This window comes from Sarcophilus harrisii, chromosome 2 (assembly GCF_902635505.1).
Source record: "Sarcophilus harrisii chromosome 2, mSarHar1.11, whole genome shotgun sequence".
NCBI lineage: Eukaryota > Metazoa > Chordata > Mammalia > Dasyuromorphia > Dasyuridae > Sarcophilus > Sarcophilus harrisii.
Genome location: NC_045427.1, coordinates 84,085,452 through 84,104,873, shown reverse-complemented (window position 1 = coordinate 84,104,873; position 19,422 = coordinate 84,085,452). Strand labels below are relative to the sequence as shown.

General features: G+C 36.9%; 2 protein-coding genes across 5 annotated transcripts in view; one reads left to right on the top strand and one right to left on the bottom strand.

Moving 5' to 3' along the window:
* PREPL (prolyl endopeptidase like) overlaps positions 1 to 14,505 on the top strand; it is a 38,983-nt gene extending 24,478 nt beyond the window's left edge. For 3 of the 4 annotated variants that reach the window (XM_012540234.3, XM_031950421.1, XM_031950420.1), the window contains 7 exons: positions 2,785 to 2,991; positions 4,322 to 4,497; positions 4,999 to 5,215; positions 7,698 to 7,847; positions 8,358 to 8,484; positions 13,623 to 13,705; positions 14,093 to 14,505. In XM_012540234.3, the coding sequence (XP_012395688.1) occupies positions 2,785 to 2,991; positions 4,322 to 4,497; positions 4,999 to 5,215; positions 7,698 to 7,847; positions 8,358 to 8,484; positions 13,623 to 13,705; positions 14,093 to 14,158 (1,026 nt within the window). In that variant the 3' untranslated portion in view covers positions 14,159 to 14,505. The remainder of the gene's footprint in view (positions 1 to 2,784; positions 2,992 to 4,321; positions 4,498 to 4,998; positions 5,216 to 7,697; positions 7,848 to 8,357; positions 8,485 to 13,622; positions 13,706 to 14,092) is intronic. The other variant, XM_031950422.1, reaches the window with a different exon arrangement.
* Positions 14,506 to 14,968: 463 nt separating this feature from the next.
* Positions 14,969 to 19,422, bottom strand: part of SLC3A1 (solute carrier family 3 member 1) — a 28,305-nt gene continuing 23,851 nt past the window's right edge. The window contains exons 8-10 of the mRNA XM_003758305.3: positions 19,060 to 19,227; positions 17,751 to 17,867; positions 14,969 to 15,582 (exon numbers count right to left, since the gene is read on the bottom strand). Coding sequence (XP_003758353.1) covers positions 15,142 to 15,582; positions 17,751 to 17,867; positions 19,060 to 19,227 — 726 coding nt within the window. The 3' untranslated portion in view covers positions 14,969 to 15,141. The remainder of the gene's footprint in view (positions 15,583 to 17,750; positions 17,868 to 19,059; positions 19,228 to 19,422) is intronic.

Below are 19,422 nucleotides of genomic sequence, written 5' to 3'. Positions count from 1 at the left end.
CCTGTCCTCTGGCTGCTTATAGACACACTGATTCACATTTACAGCAAACTGAAGATCAGAACAGATTATGTCAAAAGTCTAAACGATGTAAGATCTTCATAACAAGCATGACATTCCTACTTAGTGAAGATTCAAACATTTATGGCTGAAGAGAAAGATTGCTTTAAATTCGACCTCAGTGAAAGAAATGCTGTAATAGCACAGGATGCCATTTAGCAAAGTCCCACACTCTTCTTAATAAACTTCCTCTCATCCAGCTTCATGATTTCATTATTTCCTGGAATTTTTCTTATAGAAAGAGGCAGCAAGTTAATACGTTCAATTTTTTTTTTTTTTATCCATTTGTTAAAGGCAAAACATAAGTAGGATTTAGTTTTATTTTTTAGGATTATCTCTTGTGAATGTTGAGCATTAAATGACACATGATAATTTTATATTGGTGTTCACATTAGTTTTATTTGGATATTTTTACAAAATCAAACATTGGTTGGTTTGTTTTTTTATTTTCAGAATAAATGCAAAAATAGTTAGCATTCACCCTTGTAAAATCTTGTGTTCTAAATTTTTCTCCCTTCCTCCTTTCTTACTCCTCCCTCCCCCAGACAGTAAGTAATCCAATATAGGTTAAACATGTGCAGTTCTTGTAAACATGTTTCCATCATGCTGCACAAGAAATATCAGATCAAAAACGGGGAAAATGAGAAAAAAAAAAAAAAGCAAGCAAACAATAACAAAAAAAAAAGATGAAAATACTAATGTGATCCACATGCAGGCCCCATAATCTTCTTTCTGGATGAAACCATTGTTTTAAAATCAGACACCAAGAATAGAGAATATTCTAACATCTGAATATTACATCTTCAACACAAACTTTAATCCATGATTGCTTCTTAGTTTGAATTATTACTGGTTTTTTATTATGAGAAATTTCCTGTCTAGAATGATACCAATTTGTCTCAGTATGGTGTGTTCTGGGTCATCTTTTCATTAAAAGGGATAAATTGTGCCCTTTTTACACACTCCTATCTCCTTCCCTTCTAATCAGTTACACCCAAAACAACTGACTAAACTTGAAAAGTGTAGTTCCTCACCCTGTAAGAATTTTGTTTTCTTACACTTATCTCTTCTAGAAAAAAAAACTTTGAAACGTTGCCTCACTACCAATATCTATTAGGATCACTAGATTACCACCAAAAAGGCCAGAAAAGAAGACTTCTACATGAGCACTTTAATGTATTTTTTAACATCTTGTCAGTAGTACAAAAGAGTTTGTATAGACAGGAGTATTTGGAACAGTATCAGAAGATATTTTTCCATCATTCCTTCTGTCATATCAATTCCTTCTGTTTGCTCATTTAGTACCGGGCTGCAGAATTTTTCAGACTGGATGTTCCCATTTCTCTCTTTTGTTTTTGGCCTAGACTAAAATTGGAGGGGAAGTGGGGAATGATCCAATATAATCACTTGTCTGAAGAAAGTTAATCTGGCTTTTTTTTTTTTTTTTAAGAAATATTTTCAACAAATGTCTATGTTAATTATGTTCTTCAGGTTGTTCTGAAGGGGGGGAAAAGTACTCACTGAACATAAGCTCTTTAGGAACAGTTCTTCCAGTTGACTAATAGTGCACTTGTCACACACATCACCAGTTGTCCTCTAGAAGGAGAGCCCACCATCAGGGATGGTGCTGTGCCAGACTGCTGATTTTCTAAGGAATTTGCACTTTTCACAATTATACAGGAAAAGGAATGCAATTTTCTTTTAACACTTTGACTTTCAAAGCCATTTCTGAAGCTTCTGTCAACCTGCTAACCAGAGCTGCTTAAAGGATGTAAAGTGAGTGCTAGGAGAAGGCTTGAAGCTGGACCCTGCTGCTCTCAGAGAATGAATCTTGATTCTTTTCACTTTTCATTGAGTTAAGAATTTTAAGCATAATAGCGGTGAGTTTGAGGAAGGATGTGCCAAGAAAGGGTTTTGTTCTCTACAATGGTTAGCCTGGGGGCCAAAGTTAGAAGCTGGGATTTTAAACGGCTAAACGCTGCTGGGCCAACTTAGCCCTAGACTAATAATGGCCATTACTATGGCTTCAGTCCAGGCTGTTCAGGAAACAGGACACAGGCTTGGGAGCAGATCAAAAACACACATCCAGATTTCATGACATATAAGAAGAGTTAGGAGGACATAGATGGGCAGTTAGGCCTATGAGCATTTTAATCATTTAAAAGAATTTTATTATTCAGGTCCCCAAATCAATATTTCAGTAAAGGAGATTGTATTTAAGACGATGCTAAACCATGGTATTAGGCTTGTATTTTCATCTTTTTTAGATCTTTTTTAGAAATATTAGGGACTGTGAAGATCATGTAAACAAAATTACTCATTTTTCAAATGAGGAATCAGATTCAAAGAGTTTAACTAACTTACCAGATAGGTATTGGTATGAAGGAGTGGAGTCAGCATTTGAACCTGAGCCCTTGAAATGTAATCTTGTGCTCCTTCTGTTTCACAACTATTTTTATTTCTTTTTTATGATATTTAAGAGCTTCAAAAATAACTTTTCTTTCCTATTTGTAATGGTCACTTAATTATTTAATTGATTTGGTGTCATCTACTCATAGTCATTTCACTTAAATAGCTTTGCTACTTTAAAATACACATTTTATGGGCAATTCAGCAGAATCTGAATTGAATAAAACTTGATCTTGTACCTCAAACTGAACCCAGAAGTGCAATTTAGAATGCTAAGAAGCCTAAGGAAGGAATAAAAAACACATCTGATCTCTTCAGCTCCCTGCATGGGCCTGTGCGTGCCAGCTGGACACCCAGCCACAAGACAGCAGCATTGACACCTGCTCTTTTCTGCTCTCCTCTCCCGTGCATCCTCCAAGGCATTATATATATATGTTAGGAAAAAGCGGTCTCTATGAGCAAGCTGAGCAAGAGAAGCCTGTAATGACAGATTGTCACATGGCACGCTTAGAAGCAAAAAGTAAGGTAAGTAAGTAAGTAAGCTATAAAATAGCTTCCTTTAGAATGGTAATAGGAAAGGAAAGAATAACTTACAGGTATTACTGTTCCAAACACATTCAGTATTCACAGTTTCACAGGTTTGTCAAAGTGATAAAAATAAGAGATCTAGACTATCATGTATAATCTAAAACTGTGAAGTTAAGGAATGTTTCTTATCTGTAATATCTCATGTATTAAATTACCAGCCCATATTTATTACACTTAGCATATTTGTTCACAATGAAAAAGGGGAAAAAAAGAAAGACAAGTCTTGGGAGGTATTTATAGGTGTTAGTTCAAAAGATTTCCCCATGCATTAAGGGAAAGAAGAAGTGATTTGTTTGTTGGACAATATTTTAATTCCCAGTAGATATATTTTTGGTGTGACACAGTGACTAGCCTGCATAGGATCTATACCTCTTTCCTTACCTTAAGGAAATTTTTCATAGGAATACTTCTTTGAATAGAAAAGGGGATAGGGAAAAGAGCAACCAATTGTATTTTTATAGAAATTATTGAACAGCTTTTTGCTAAAATATATTTGTTCCATAAAGTGAGAGCTATAGCTGTTGAATTTTCAGGAATAGTTAGCATGATCTAAACTAAATGTAAAGTAATGATATAGTGTACTGGTTATAAAGTACTCCTAGGGTAACTTCACTGATCTTAATATTTGCCCTAAGTGAGACTATGAAAAGGGAGATAAATCATTTAAGTCATTTATACTTCTTATAAGAATATAAAAGTAGATAATATGAAATCCAACAGTAATATGTTCCAGTTCCCAATGGTTAATAGTCTCAGCTACAATAACGTAAAATTAACTGGCCAACATTTTCTGCTTAAGATTTTTTTACACATCAGTACTAGTCTGATATAAAAGATGAGAAACAATAGTGTCCAGTTATGAGTAAAATATTAGACTGGTAATTTTTTGGTTTATAAATAATATTGGCATAATCTAGGATAGGGATTTAAAAGGAATATTCTGATGAATTACAGTAATTTAGTTAACAATAAATTATATTTGGGTCATTAAGTAATTTTCCATTTCTCTTTAATAATACATATTTGGTAATACTTCTGTAGAAAAATCTGAGGTAGGGATTCTGAAACACTTTTGGAAACTCATCTATCCTACATGAAGTTAAGAAACAATGTGGAGGTTCTTTGTCAGAGGAAATTATTCTATAAAAGAGTATTTTATCAAGTGAAGCCAAATTTAAAATTAAAAAAAAAGTCTTTTTTAAAAGAAAATCATTTGGTTTTTGTTGTTGTACAAAAGAAATAATTATTTATGTTGGTTCATTTCCAGGATGGAACTTTAGTGCCAGTGACAGTATTTTATAAAGGAAATTCTAAGGACTTACAGAAAAAACCTCTTCTTATTCATGTATACGGAGCTTATGGGATAGATTTAAACATGAATTTCAAACCTGAAAAGCAAATGTTAATTGAAGATGGATGGATATTAGCATATTGCCATGTTAGGTAAGTCAACACATAATTTTATTTCATTGGAAGAATAAAGGACAGGGACAGAGTCTAGGATCATTACAATTTAGATATCACTTTAATAGTTTCAGTCTTTTCATTTATATTGCTGAATTTATGAATTCTTCTCCTTATATAACTTTACTAATATGTGCTGTCTCTTGACCTGATTAAATAAGTTAAGTTGATCTGAAAAATTCAAGTTTCCATATTTGGTTGTTTACTGAGTAATTGATTCTATTCAAGTACTTTAAAGCTTCAGTTTTCATAAAATACTCTCCATTTCCCAGACAACTTTATTTTAGAAAATGATCTGGCCTTTTGTTCATGCTTTTGCTCTTTCTACCTTACACATATATTCTGAATACATATATTTGTTATCCCCCAATTTTGTCTTAATTCTAATTGGATTTGCCAAATATCCATAAGAATGCATGTTTTTTAGAATTAGTATCATCTACAGAATATCCCTTGTTTTTTATTTTTTCCTCTTTTCAGAGGTGGAGGTGAATTAGGCCTCAGTTGGCATACTGGTGGCTGTCTAGACAATAAACTCAATGGCCTTGATGACTTAGAGGCTTGTATAAAGTCCCTTCACAACCTGGGATTTTCTGAACCCTTATCTACAGCCCTTACAGCTTATAGTGCTGGAGGTATCCTAGCAGGAACATTATGTAATACCAACCCCAAACTCATCAGGGCAGTGGCTTTACAGGTAAGTCAGTTATGAGTTCTGGAATTATGGAATATTTGAACTAGAAAAAAAAGATACTGTTTACTCTTAAGAAATAGAAATCCTCAGAGAATCAAAATAGTTGAAAACCTAACATACAATAGGAATAAGATGTGATAATTTCTAAACTTCTTTTTCTTTTTAAAAGGTTTAATTCTAAGAATTATGCACTAGGATATTATGTACAAATTTTAGGCCAAACTTTTTTTTTTCCCTCAGTAGTATTTTATTTTTCCAATTATATGTGAAAATAGTTTTCCGCATTCATTTTTGTGAGATTTTGAGTTCCAGATTTTTTCTCTGTCCCTTCCTTACCCCCTTCCTCTCCAAGAGAGCAAACAGTCTGATATAGATCACACATGTACAATCATTTTAAACATATTTCTATATTTGTCATATTGTAAAAGAAAAACCAGAACAAAAGGGGAAACCACGAGAAGAAAAAGCAAATAAACAGAAAAGGTGAAAATAGTATTACAGCAAAGCTTCTTAAACTGTGGGTCATAACCCCATGTGGGTTATATAACTGAATGTGGAGGTTTTGAAAAATTTGGCGATAGTAAAAAGTTTCAGATTACAACAACCAAAAATTCAAAATCAAATGTAAAATGAATCTAAAGTATTTGTGGCAGTGCTTGCCCATGTTGCATCACATGACTACACTGCATCTTTGGTTCTGAACACTCAGCATGCACACTGCACTACATGTGCACAACACTATTCAGATTTGAGGTGGGATCAAATGAAAATTTCTCAGTTGAGAAAGGATCACCAGTGGAAAAAGTTTAAGAAGCCCTGATTTAAGCCAACTCTCTGCCCCCTTTTTAAGGACCTCCAATGTAAAACCTGAATCACTATCTTCATTGACTTTTTCCTGGAACAGAGGTAGTAATGAAGAGTAAAAAGGCATTAAGTTAGTATGCTCCATGATGGATCCTCAGGCGGCCTTTGAGTTCCAATTAGCCATTCTGCTGTCCTCAGCCCTGGACTTAGGTTCTCTGTAGAAGAAATTGGTATGGACGTTTTCCCTTCATGAAAAGAGAGATAGGTCATTTTTCCCATCATGAAAAGGTTCTGTCCTTGACTTTTTTTCTCTTACTCTTCTTGGATTATAAGTTTTTTGGGTTTAGGTATCTTTGTAGCTCTGAACCAAATAGAAAACCTTAAATCAGTGTTTGAATTAAATTACTCCTATTGTCCATCCATATTTGCAGACAGAAATAGCAGCAGCTATCACCTCCTTTATTGTCTAGCCTTCTGAATGACTGCTTTTAGGGACATAGCAATGTCAAATCGTGACTTTTGCATTAGAGTATGTGAATTCTTTACAGAATTAAATTGGACTTTGGGCATTTTATCTCACATCATGCCTCATAGCACAACATGAATGAATTCGAGTTATCCTTCATTTTATTTTATAAGGTTCTTAATTTATTTACATTTTGAATAGTTTATGCTTGATATTCTTTAGTTTTACAATTTATAATATTTCAAAATTTTGTGTCATTAATTCAAATTTTGTTATATTTAACATAACCTTCAAAAAACTTTCTCATAAATGTTGACCTCTTCACTTTATACCTGCTATAGAACTAAGTAAATAATAATGGAGAATTTTTTAAATCATTTAAAAGATCTTAACCATTTACTAAGTTCTTTGTTTCTAAAATTTCATAACTTTTTTTCATAAAAGCTTGTATTAAGTCTTGTTTTATCAAGATGCCCTTTAACTACAAAAAAAAAAAAAAAAAAGGCCAGAGTTAAGCCTAACATTTCAAGCCTGACTGAATTTATGTTCTTTTTGTTAAAGGTACAGTTGATTCCATAAAATGGACATATATAGCAATACAAATGTATTGACTGTATAAATATATAGACTTTACAGTAAATAAGGACATAAATGATACACTATGCAGGTGCCTGAAGGCATATTCCTTTTTTTTAAATAACTTCATTTACCACTGAATAAAATTAAAATGAATCTGTAAAGAATCTCCGACCATGACTGGCTGTCACAGTTATCCTCAGATCTTGGTCTTGTCTATCCATGACTCCTTGAGCTATGGCAGGCTGTGCCCAGCCCCCTTTGTCCCAGGTCCAGTTTTGTACTGCTTCACAAGTAGCGCTTCCGTCAAGACTGGCCTCAGGGTCACTATCTGGGTTCATCATCTCAGCACTTTTGTCAGAGCTGCTTTCACAGAAAATCTCCATCAGAAAAGAAAGCTCCCCATGTCCCAAGCCTGGTTTCCCAGTAGCAGCTGTGTGGGAGGCACAGAGGTGCCCCAAAGCCCGAGAGGTGGCTGCCAGGCACCTTCCTCCATGGTTATGCCACAAAGGTGGCAATCCCCTACCCCACCCCACCCCGCGCTCCCGGCCCCCACTCACTCTGCCCTTGTCTTCCCCCGCACCGCACTGGCCGGCACAACCTCCTTGGCCAAACCTCTGGGGCGCTGCTTGTGTTTAGGCGCCTTTTCTGGACCTCCTCAATACCATGTTGGACACACAGCTTCCTCTGACCATCGAAGAGCTAGAAGAATGGGGAGACCCTGCATCTGATGACAAATATAGGGACTACATAAAAAGTTACTGCCCTTACCACAACATCAGGCCCCAGGTAAGGAAGCCCCGCATAAGTGAGATCAAAAGGTTGTCAGCAATATGTCCTGTTTCAATTGCATAGAAACTAGTCCCTGGGTATGTTAGTGCAGGCTCAGGCACTTAGTAGCCTTGTGACTCGGGGCAAGTCATTTAACCTTCTTCCCCCTCAGTTCTTCAACTATAAAATGGGGAAAATAATGGCACCTACCTCGCACAGTTAATGTGAGGACCGAGTGAAATTATATTGTAATACCCTTGGCACAGTGGCTGGTTCATAGCTCGGCATGCATACTTATTCCCTTCCCCCTCCCCTCTCCCTTCTTACATCACGACTTGGCTGCATTTTAATATTTGTGGACATTGCAGCTGATTATCACATATCTCTACAGATTTTGAATAGTAGTAATTAATGTAAGGTACTTTTTTTTCTGGTGCTCAATAATTATTTTTAATAATTTAATAGTGATTTGTAAAAAGGCCCAGCAAACAAAAAACTAAATTACTTTGTAAATCTGTCTCTTTTTAGACTTATCCTTCAATTCTAATCACAGCCTGTGAAAATGATCAACGTGTACCTATAGGAGGAATATTAAAATACATTCAGAGACTCAGAAAAGTTATCATGGATCCTCAGAGACACAACCGAGATCATGGTATGAAAGTGCTTAAAAGTATGCTCATAAACCAACTCAAATCATATGACTCATAATAAGACTTTTAACTATATAATGGTTTTTTTTAATTTTTATCCCCATAATTTAGGAAAAGTAATTTTCTAGTACTTAATATTCAGTTAAACTACATAGAAGCACTCACTACATGAGGTTGAAGAATCTTTTATCATTACCCTCAACGTCTATTGACTGAAAAAGTCACACAAATGTATGGGCTATTAGATATTTCCTCCATGCTATAGTATGGAAAGGGAAGAAAGCTTTGCTTCAGGGCAAATGTTTCAGAATATCTAAACAGCATTACACACAAAAAAGAGAACTTGTAACAAGTCTTAATTTTGTGGACTTTCTAATATAGTCTGTGCCTAATGTCCTCAAAATAGCCTCCTCAAAAGACTGTTAACTGGTGAACAACATTAATAGTTAACTTCAAGTTGAGGTCACAAAAATAAAAATTAGCTCCCTTAAAAATAAAGCAATATGAGAAATAAGAATTGCTTATTTTCGAAAAATATTACCAGTAATTAGTTATCTGTGAAATTTTTTTCCGTGTCTTATGGTAAAAGAAGATGCACTCCCTCTTTCTTTAGGCCCTGGCACCATCATCAAAATCCAACACCTCTCTCTATCCAGGGTTTAATTACAGCTAACGTGTAACATCTATGGCAAAAAATTAACCAAGCCTCCCTTCCTTAAAGAAGCACCTTCAGAATATAGGAGCATTTATCTGTTAGGTATCTTATTTACTCAAATATATCAAAATCAAAGATGCTGTTATTGGGGCAGGTTGCTCTGACTAGCAGAAGCCCTAATTGTTATTTGGTTGCTATGAGAAAACAGGCCAATTCTTTCATTAAATAATGTTTTGAACTGTAAGTGGACAGCTGTGAAATGTCAAGGATTGCTGAAACAGGAACACTGTGTCCAGTTTTCTTAAGTGGTAAACAATAATCTGTGACAAAGCTTTTATTCCCTGTTCCTAATTTCCCTCAATTTTGTGCCTTTCTTCTTTTTAACTTGAGAGAAGAATGGAAGACAATCTTGAGAACCCAACAATAGATGTCACTCTCCAGGGATAAGATACTGATGGTTTTTTGCATTTCCCCCCCCAAAATCTCTTATATCACAAAACAAACCACTCTACCTGGCCATAGAGAAACCCTGTAATAGCCATTAAAAAAATTGCAACAAGACTACAAGCTTGTTAGTAACAGACAAAAATAACTGAAAGTAGCATTTAGTTCCACTGGCAGAAGAGCTGAAGGATGCCTAGTGTGTCTGTCAGGGGAGAAGGATTCAGGAGAGCAAATTGCCCCCTCTCCACTTTAGGAAAAGAATATGCCCTCAGCAGAGAACAGTAATAGAAAAGGTTAAACCAGATATCTGCAACTTCTTGATCTTTGTCATATGTAACTATATTACAATAGTCTTCCAAAGGAGTCAATCAAGTCAGCAAGCATTTACCACTTAGTCTGTGCTCAGTCCTGAGCCCCTGCTGTCAAGGAGCTCACATTTTCCAGTTGGGGAGACCACATGTAAATAACTGGCAGCCTACAAAGTAGAAGGAATATGCTCTCAGAAGGGAAAGGGAGAAGTTCTCCCTTCTAGGGAGCTTGGATTTGAACTGAGTCTTGAACAAAGGAAAACCCTAAATGTTTCCAATACCCGATAGAACATTACATGCTATGAGGGGTAGCTTGGAAAAAGACTTGGAGACTCCTAAGACAGTGCTGTGCTTCAGGAGCAGCATTTAGGTCAGGAGGGTGCTCACATTGTCTTTCTCTCGCTCTCTTCCTTTCTCCTTTTCTCCTTCTCTATCTTCCTCCCTTCCTCTCTCTTTTCCTTTCCTGTTTTTGCTCCAGCAGTCATCCATCTCCGACATCTTGAGCCCCTTCCTTGTAGGGGCCCTGCCCCGTCTGCTTCTCAGTTATTAAGCCTTTATCAGATGTCTGCTCTGTGGCAGACACTGTGCTGAGTGCTGGAAATACAGAGAGCAACATAGACCTTGCGCTTGAGGAGTAATAGGAAGTAATTAACAGGGGAGGCACCAGAATTAAGCCTTCCATAGAAGGTGAGATTTTAATTGGGACTTTTAAGGGAAGCCAGAAGGCAGAGAGGAAGAAGGGACATTCCAAGGACTGGGCCACAGCCAGAGAAAACGCTGGGTGCTGAGAGAATCTTCTTTGTCGAATAGCAAAGGAAGCTAGGTATCACCAGGTGGGAGGGGGTATGGAGAGTGCTAAATTATGAAGGGCTTTTAATGCCAAGTGAACAGTTTTGTATTTGATCCTGAAGATGATAAGAAGCCACTTATTGACTAGGGGAATGACTCCCTTTGGTAGTTATGAAGGAAAGGAGGATTGGAGTGGGCTGGCAGACAGACCCTCCCTAGGACTCCTCAGACCTGGCCATGCCCCCGGAACCTGAACTCCTACCCAGTTTCTCTGCTTCTTTTTTTACATGTTGTCTTTCTCCATTAGAATATAAGCTCCCTGAAGGCAGGAACTATTTGAATTTTTCTTCATGTGTTTTTATTCCTAGTGCTCAGCACAGCACCTGACCCCCCTTGTCAATACTTCATAAATTCTTCTTGATACTACTGTCTGTAAGAGGCAACACAGTACTGTGGAAAGGACCATTATGTTTAGAGACAGGGGACTAAAACCTTGTTCTTCCTTTATTAACAAATGACCAGAGGCAAATCACTTTCCCTCTAAGGCCTCTTTGCTCCTCTGTAAAATTCAGGGATTAGATCAGACAACCACCAAAGACCTTTTCAGCTCTCAGTCTATGTGCTCTTCCCACTACTTTATGCTGCTTTGTATAGAGAAATGGAATTGCCTTATCCATATTCAATTCAAGAGGGAGCAAGGAGATTTGACTGTAAAACTTCTTTTAAAAATCATCTACATTTGTTGCCTCTACTTTCTCATCTCCTTGTATTGAAGAGCTTCCACATTCCTCCATCTCCTAGAATTGTCTCCTATAAACTTTTGGATATAGTAGTGACTGCTATTCTTTAAGTTTAGAGGATATACAGAGATAATCTGTCCTTTGTTTTCAGCTTAAAGTCCTTTAGGTTAGATTTGCAAGAACCAGCCCTTGTTAGGTACATTCCAAACTCTGGCCATAAGTTTAGACCATAAATATCCTTATATATTTGAAGCCATGGTCCAGAAATTGAAGTTTCATATTCCAGCATCAGCTTATGAACCTGCTATTCACATGACAAATCTACCTCTTTTTTCTGAGTCCCATACTTTAGATAGGTAGCTATATTGAATCAGTACCCTTCAGTCCCTAAATTCTATTTCTTGATCTACTTCATGATCTATAGGAATGCTTTCCAGATTTCTTCTGGCAGTATCAGTCAGACCCATGTGAATCACCAGAAATGGATAGTAATCTCATTTGAAATCTTGGGGAATACTTTCATGTTTTAGATACATGCCCATCCCTTGGGGGGAAAAAATAGGTCTATTTGTCAATATACAGTCAAGAGGTGATAGGCTATCCTGGTATCCAGGGCAGGAAGTCATCCATCACCACTTCTAACTATAATCCGCTCTGATTGGCCTCTTACATGAGAAAATCTATGGAAAAAACATCTTTCTTTGGAGAACGAGCAGCCTCCACCTCTTCAGGAGGAGTGTTTTATTTGTTTCTTAGTTCCGAGTGTTCAGTGGTCCTTCTTTTAATTTGTAACCCCCAGATTTAGGTAAAGATTCTCCTCTGCCTTTTTTTATTTGACTTTTAATGAACACTTCATTCTCTATGTCAAAATCTATCTATCTACCTCCTTTTGTAGAGACCAGCCTGCACTTTGAACATATACAAGTATCTTATATCTAAGACAAAATACAAATATCACATATTTCAGTGCAAGTCATTTCAGAATTCTTCCTAATCTCTGTATTTCCTGGAAGTGAGAGGCTCAATCCTGGTCTTTCTTGATCTTGATTTCCCTTGTAGCTGCTGGGAATTGCCTGGGTGAGGGTTCATCAGATTCTTCTCACCTCATTAACACTTGAGAGGAACACCCACTTTCTAGCCTTCTTTCTTCTTTGCTCCTTCTTACTTCTCTAGTCTTCTCATATTTCCTTTGTCTGCCTCTTCCATAATTTCAAAGTCCTCTAAATCACCTTCTCAAGTGAGCAATGGCAATATTAGAACATAGTTCCCTGAGTGATATATTTGCTTAAACCACAGTACTTTTTTTTTAATAGCAGCAAAGAATGTAAGGATCTGTACTTTCATCATTGTGGGAAATTCCTGTAATGGGAACTCCTTAAAGTAATGCAGATATGTAACTTAAGTCAAAAGCCTAAGTAGATTAAGTCCTTTGGGAGATAACTAAAGAACACAGACGTGAAATGACTTGCTAGCTGGAGGGCTTTGAATTTAGGTCTTCCAGATCCCAGGCCCAGCATTCTGTCCCTTATGCCATGATGCTTCTCAACAAAGAATCCATATTAAGTGCGTTTGCCAGTCTTGATCTCAGAAGACATGTGAGAGAAAATAGCACATCTTGTTAGAGAAATAGGTTCCTGCAGATCTAGGATGTAACATTCATTGTTAGATGTGATTGTTGCATTGTCTACTGTTTTTCTTTTGTACAAGGGAAGATTCTTTGGGGGTAAAGATAAAAGATGTAGTGAATTGGGAAGTGACATTAAAAAATGAGAGGAATCAAAACTTAATAAAATAAAATAAAATAGCAAACCAGGGCCCAAAAGCAAGTATAAATTAGAATCAAGATTTCTGGATTCTACTTGCTGCCCTTCCCCTCAAGGAATATTAGCAAGTTTTTCAGCAGCTGCCTGAAGACCACAGACTCACAGTAGCTCCTCTATCAGCAACTTTTGACTAATTGAACATCCACTTCTCCATAGCTGTTTCTAGAAGGACGTGTGTCATGGTCAGCAGTCAGAGAGCTTGAAAGGCTATGGTATCCATCTTGGCTCAGTAATAAGACTGCCCATTTAGTATATGCACACACATCTGCCTCATAGACTAGCTGCATATATCCTGCCCTCTGGAGAATAATATCAAGACCTAAAAAGTAAATAAGCCCCTCTCTGATTTTTTTTGTTTATTGATTTTAAATGTACTTGCAGGAAGAAAGATTCCTAATATTATTTTAGATGTTCAGACTGGAGGAAGCCACGCTGCAGCTTTTGGGGAGGACTCTGTAATTGAGGTATGTTGCAAACCCCCCCCCCCCCATCAGATAAAATCATAGTCATTATTCCCAGAAAATAAGAATCATCTCCTATCCCGTGAATACAGATTGTGTCAGAGATTGTCTTCTTAACCTGAGGGCTACCAACAGTCTTCTGGCATAATGCCTGCAGAAGGTAAAAGGAGAAAAATAAATGAATTAGAAAGGTGGAAGGGATGAGCAGGATCAGTAAGAAAGGGGGCCATACTTACACAGTGATGGAAGGCACATAGAGGAAGGGGGCTTCCCTCTGTGTTGGTCCATTAGGTATCACTTACCTTGTTTGAGAAAGTGATCATGTAAGACAACCTGAACTCTGCTGTGTTACTTTAGAGTGACTCGTGTGTTCAAATTTGTTTCTTTTAGGTTGCCAAACGTCTCGCTTTTCTGTACAAAGAACTCGAGCTTGATGACACTGGTCCCCTCACCTAATACCCATTTTGAGACAAGATGGACATTGCAGTACGTCTCAGGCAGAGGCACGGAGGGCCCCAGAAGTGCAGTGTTAGTTCTCACGCTCTTTGGGAGCTGACAGAGCTATGTCAGAGGGTGACATTCTTTAGAATTCTCTCACCATCCAAACCTTGTCTTGCCTAGGCCAGTTCTTCATCCTCCCATCCTCTGGTGTTCCTTTCCTCGAATCTCTCTGTTCCTAGCTCCAGTCTAACTAAGAACAGAACAAAGATTTTAGGTTCATTTTGGTTTTTTTCACATGCCTACACTGATTGAAACAAAATAAAATTCTTCACACTGAAATTAATAAAATAAATAAAATAAAACTCCCTGATCCTCTGTTATTGATTTTTGAAGAGCATCCAGGTGGTGCAGTGGAGCGAGCATGGGACTTGGGGTCGGGAAGATAAGAGCACAATCCTGCCTCCCCACAAATCACTCAATCTCTCAGCCTCAGTTTACTCATCCATAAAGTGGAGATAATAATAGCACCCAGACAACAGGGTTTTGTGGAGATCAAATGAGATAACTTCTATAAAATTCTTTGCTAACTTTAAAGTGTTAAATAAATGCTCCCTATTAACAAGCCCTTTCATCTCATTTATATAAGAGCTCCTAATGGGGAAACTTATAATACTATTTGCAAATTGTAGTTGTTGAGGACCTTAAGAGCTATGCCTTGCTCTTGATCATCCAGTGACTGGGGGAGGGCAGACAAACTAGGTCATCTTAACTCTTATGGCCAGTGCTGTCCAGTATGCCATGTTGTCTCTCCATCAAATATTATCTCAATAAATAACTTTTCACATATGGTTTTCCATATTTATTATATCTTAAAAGTATTGCATAACTTTTCACCTAAATTCAATCTGTAGAAATACTTAAAATTGGTCACATTCATTGTCGAGCTGCAGGTGAAGTGACTGCGGCAGTCTGAGGCCCAAACGACCCATGACAGTACCTCAGCAGGCATCGTATAAGATATTTAAGAAGCTAGAATAACATGCTTTGCTTGAAACAAGACACTTGTCTTTGAAGGCTTCTTGATGGTGCAGGAGTTTGGGCATTTTGTGCTCCAGAATGAGTCCTTCCCCCTTTCTGGCTGTCACTGCGTTCGTGGTCACAGTCTCACTTCGGGTAGGGGACATGGTGCTCATCTTGATGCTTGCTTTTTCTGGGAGTCCTATAGAAAGAGCCTGCAAATTCACTTCTGTTGTCTCTCCAAAATTCAGCACCATAGTAAAGACTTTGTCTAAACCATCAAGTTCTCTCATGTATACCACAACGTTGGCATCGTGCCAAAGGTAGCACAGCCATCCACGGCTAAGAAGCAGCTCATTGAGGCGCAGGGCACTTAGTTTTTGATACAGCTTTAGGGGGGAAGTGGCTTGAGTCTTCTGAACCTGTTTTTATTTTTAAAAAATTAATCAAGTAAATATGCAGTTATAAATTTTAAAAAATATTTTCTGTACCTAAAATGATAAGCAAGTAATTTATTTCCCAAATACATGTTGTAGTTACACTTTGAAGTAAAGAATTATGGGGGTGACATGAGACATCTCTTGGCAATAGAAATATAGATCACTATGATTTTCAGCTGCTCCTTTCCTCACAGTTGCAGACTGCTACAAAAAGAAGACTAACGGCCACACTGAGAAAGAACTTTCAGGTTTTCAGGGACTTTTGTATGTTATTTCATTAGATCCTCACAACAGCCCTGTGAAAGCTAACTACAACAGGAGTTATCCCAGTTCTACAGATGCGGAAATTGAGATGGAGAGAAATTGAGATTTTCTCACTATGAGAATCACAAGGTCCTGACTCTCCAGACCAGTAGTCCTTCCACTACACAGGGCTGACACTCGGGGATCCATGATTCTCTGTATCTACCACCTGTCTCCCACCTGAGAAGTTTCAGAGATTTTAGTGTCTTGCAGTGGTCAGACAACTAAGTGTGAGAGGTAAGGTTCCCACAAGACTCCCCTGAGATGTATTGTATTATATGTGACTTGATTTGTTTGAGGCCTTAACCCTCCAAATAAATATCACATTTGTTGCCAGAATGGTCAGACTTTAGGTTGACTAGACCCGAAACAAATATCAGAAAGCCCTGAGGATATTTAAACTAAGCACTGAAAGTGTGCTTTAACCTTTTAACTTTTTTAACTTTAAACTTTTCACCTTTTAAAAACCTTTCTACTGCTCCTGAGTTCTTGATAGAGAATTCTTCTATCTGCTGGATTCTGCTAATTCTCTGAAGAAATCATCAGTATACTTAGTGAAAATCCCTGCTGGAGTTGTAATTAACTGTAGGACTTAGGAGCATTGATCCTCAAGTCAAGAAATACCCAGGTTCAGAGTGTAACTATACCACTTCCCAGTTGCGGGAGCAAGGGCAAGCTCCTCCTCTCTGTAAGTCACAGTTTATGCAACTGTGAAATGAGGATCATTTTATTTTATTCTTTGCAAGGCGGTTGGCCTTAAGTGACTTGCTCAGAACCACACAGTAAGTGTTAGTGACTGAGGCTGGATTTGAACTCCGGTCCTTCTGACTTCAGGGCCGGTATTCTATCCATCTAGCTGCTGCAGATAATTTTACTAAGAATTTAAAAAGTTGCGCTTGTGGAGTAGTAACGGGGCCTGCCGGACAGGTCCTGGTTATGAAGTCGGGGTCATCAACTGTACAGCCCTGCGCATGCCTCATGAACTCTCTAGGCCTTGGGCCCTTCTCTTTAGACTACATGGCCTCAAATGCTGCTGCTGTCTATAAGTCACTTTTCTGCATCACTATTTTCTCATCTGTAAAATATGAGCAAAATAGTTTGCAAACCTTTAAAGTGCTGTGCAAATATCAGCTGTTAACACCTACAACTGGGAGATTTTCTGTTATAAGAAATTTTGTCTTTTATCTAATAATTTACAAAACTTTTTTATCACTATGATATTGGAAGATATTAATATCACCCCTAGTGAACGACTTAAAAAGTCTCCCTACTGCCCTGAGTAGCCCCCATTGTTTCACCCAAACAGCCAAGTTGTCAGATCCACGTAGTTTTACAATTTATTTTTCTACTTGATTTGATATGTGATGATGGTCTAAAACAGACCATCTGTCTTCACATCTCAGCTCAAAGGAATTATCCATTCGTGGCGTTCCAATGACTGGTAAAATTTACTTGTGACATTTCAATACGTTAACTCCCAAGGAAGAAAAATGGTGACCTCAGAATGTAATAAGCTCCTTGAGATCAGGAACTGTTTTTATTTTGTGTTTTTGTATCCCCAATGTTTAGCATCATGTCTTTGCACATAGGTGCAACACATTAATAATTGCTTAGTACAAAAGAAAGTTTACTACTAAGTATGACTTTAGAGTTATTACGCTGTAATAAAATACATTACATTTGTTTATACATAATAGTGGGATGAGTGTGAAGAATTACTACTCAGTCAACAAAAAAGCCTAAATTGGACCAGAAGTAAGCAAGAAGAATAAAATTTATGTTTAAAAATAGAGAAGCATTTTCAATTTTCAGAATCCATCTAATGATTTTGCACATTTGGCCCTTACCTCAACATTCAGAACTTGGTAATCTGTATTGATGGGTAACCAGGTCTGGTTGCCTTCACTAAACCCAGCATTGGAGCTGTTGTCCCACTGCATTGGAGACTTTGAAAACAGGGTGGTCTAGAAAACAAACCAAAAAAATTCAATATATAATCAAATTCTAAAAATTCTGATAAATATTTCTTAATTATAGTTTACAGGAACTAGCACATATTAAGAGCTCAGTAGTTGTTAGACTCCTTAGTCCATTCATCATTTCCAGGGTAGTAGTTCAGAATATGTCGTTGCAAGTAAATTCTATTAAATTTATTTTCAAGAAGTTACTTGAAATATGTACTTTTCAGAATATTAGTTTTAACCTACAGTCTCTTGTAGCAACATTGATCCAAACTATTGCATAAAGCTCATTTCTAGGCATTGTCAAGTTTAATATTATAGACCCTAAATAATAGAAAATACACTTTAATCAAATATTAGGAAATTGGGCTATATGCAGTCAAAACAAGTATTCACTCAGAAAACAGAAAGCTTCAGCTTTCAAGGACCATTATCTGGTATCATCTCACACATGAGGATTTAGGTTCAATTTGTGTCCTTCCATATACAGTGAGAAGGTGACCTCATTTGTACTAAGTACCACATTTGGTCATGCAGAAGGTAAATAAAAGAATGATTTGTGCCATCTGCTTTAGCACTGAAATGTGGCAGAACAGAGACTGGAGAAACAAATTTTCAGTTGGCTCCTTTTCAAAGAAAGAGAGAGGAAGCCCTTAGGAACTCTAATACTATCACTTTAATTTATGTAGCACTTTACAATTTACAGAGCACTTTGATCCTTAAAAAAAACTTGTAGAAATCACCTCTATTTTAGAGAGAAGGAAAGAAGTCTCCAGAGAAGCTAAATGAGTCATCCAAGTTCACAGAGCCGAGGAGAAGCAGTGGCAGGGCTGGCATCCAATTAAGGCTGGAGGCTTCATCCACCTTCCCTTCCAATAGACCTTGCTGAACCTCATGAAAGTTATGATACTGAGCTGATATCATAAACTAATATGATGCCATATTATATGATGGTATAATATGGTATTATTATTACCATAATAATGGTAATGATTATGGTAAACTAATTAGCTTGCCTAATAAACTATTTTTAGTTTATTTCAATAAACTTGAAAATAAATTTAATAGAGTTTACTTGCAACAACATTCTGACTAATGAGATTAGTTTATTATTAACTAAACTAATAAAACATGATATTTCTCTGGTTTAATAAACATTTTTACTACTGAAATATTTAAGTTATATTATACTTACAATATCATAGCTTTCATTTACATCTGCTCTTAAAAGATTTTCCATTCCTATTTCTTCGCCATAATAAGTTATAGGTGTCCCAGGAAGTGTTAAGATTAGCATATTCATGACGTTGATGTAGTCTTTTCCACATCGAGAAGATGACCGAACAATGTCAGGTCCTCCGATCTAAAAATTAAGTATTTATAAAAATACGGTTCAAAGTACATCCTGTCCCTGTCCCTCTTCTGAATCAAATATAATAACAAAAAATAATTTCAATATTCTACAATATATATATTATATGTGCATATGTATATAGAGAGATGTATATATAATAACATGTTTCAGTAATATTGAGAGAATGAAATGTAACATAACTGT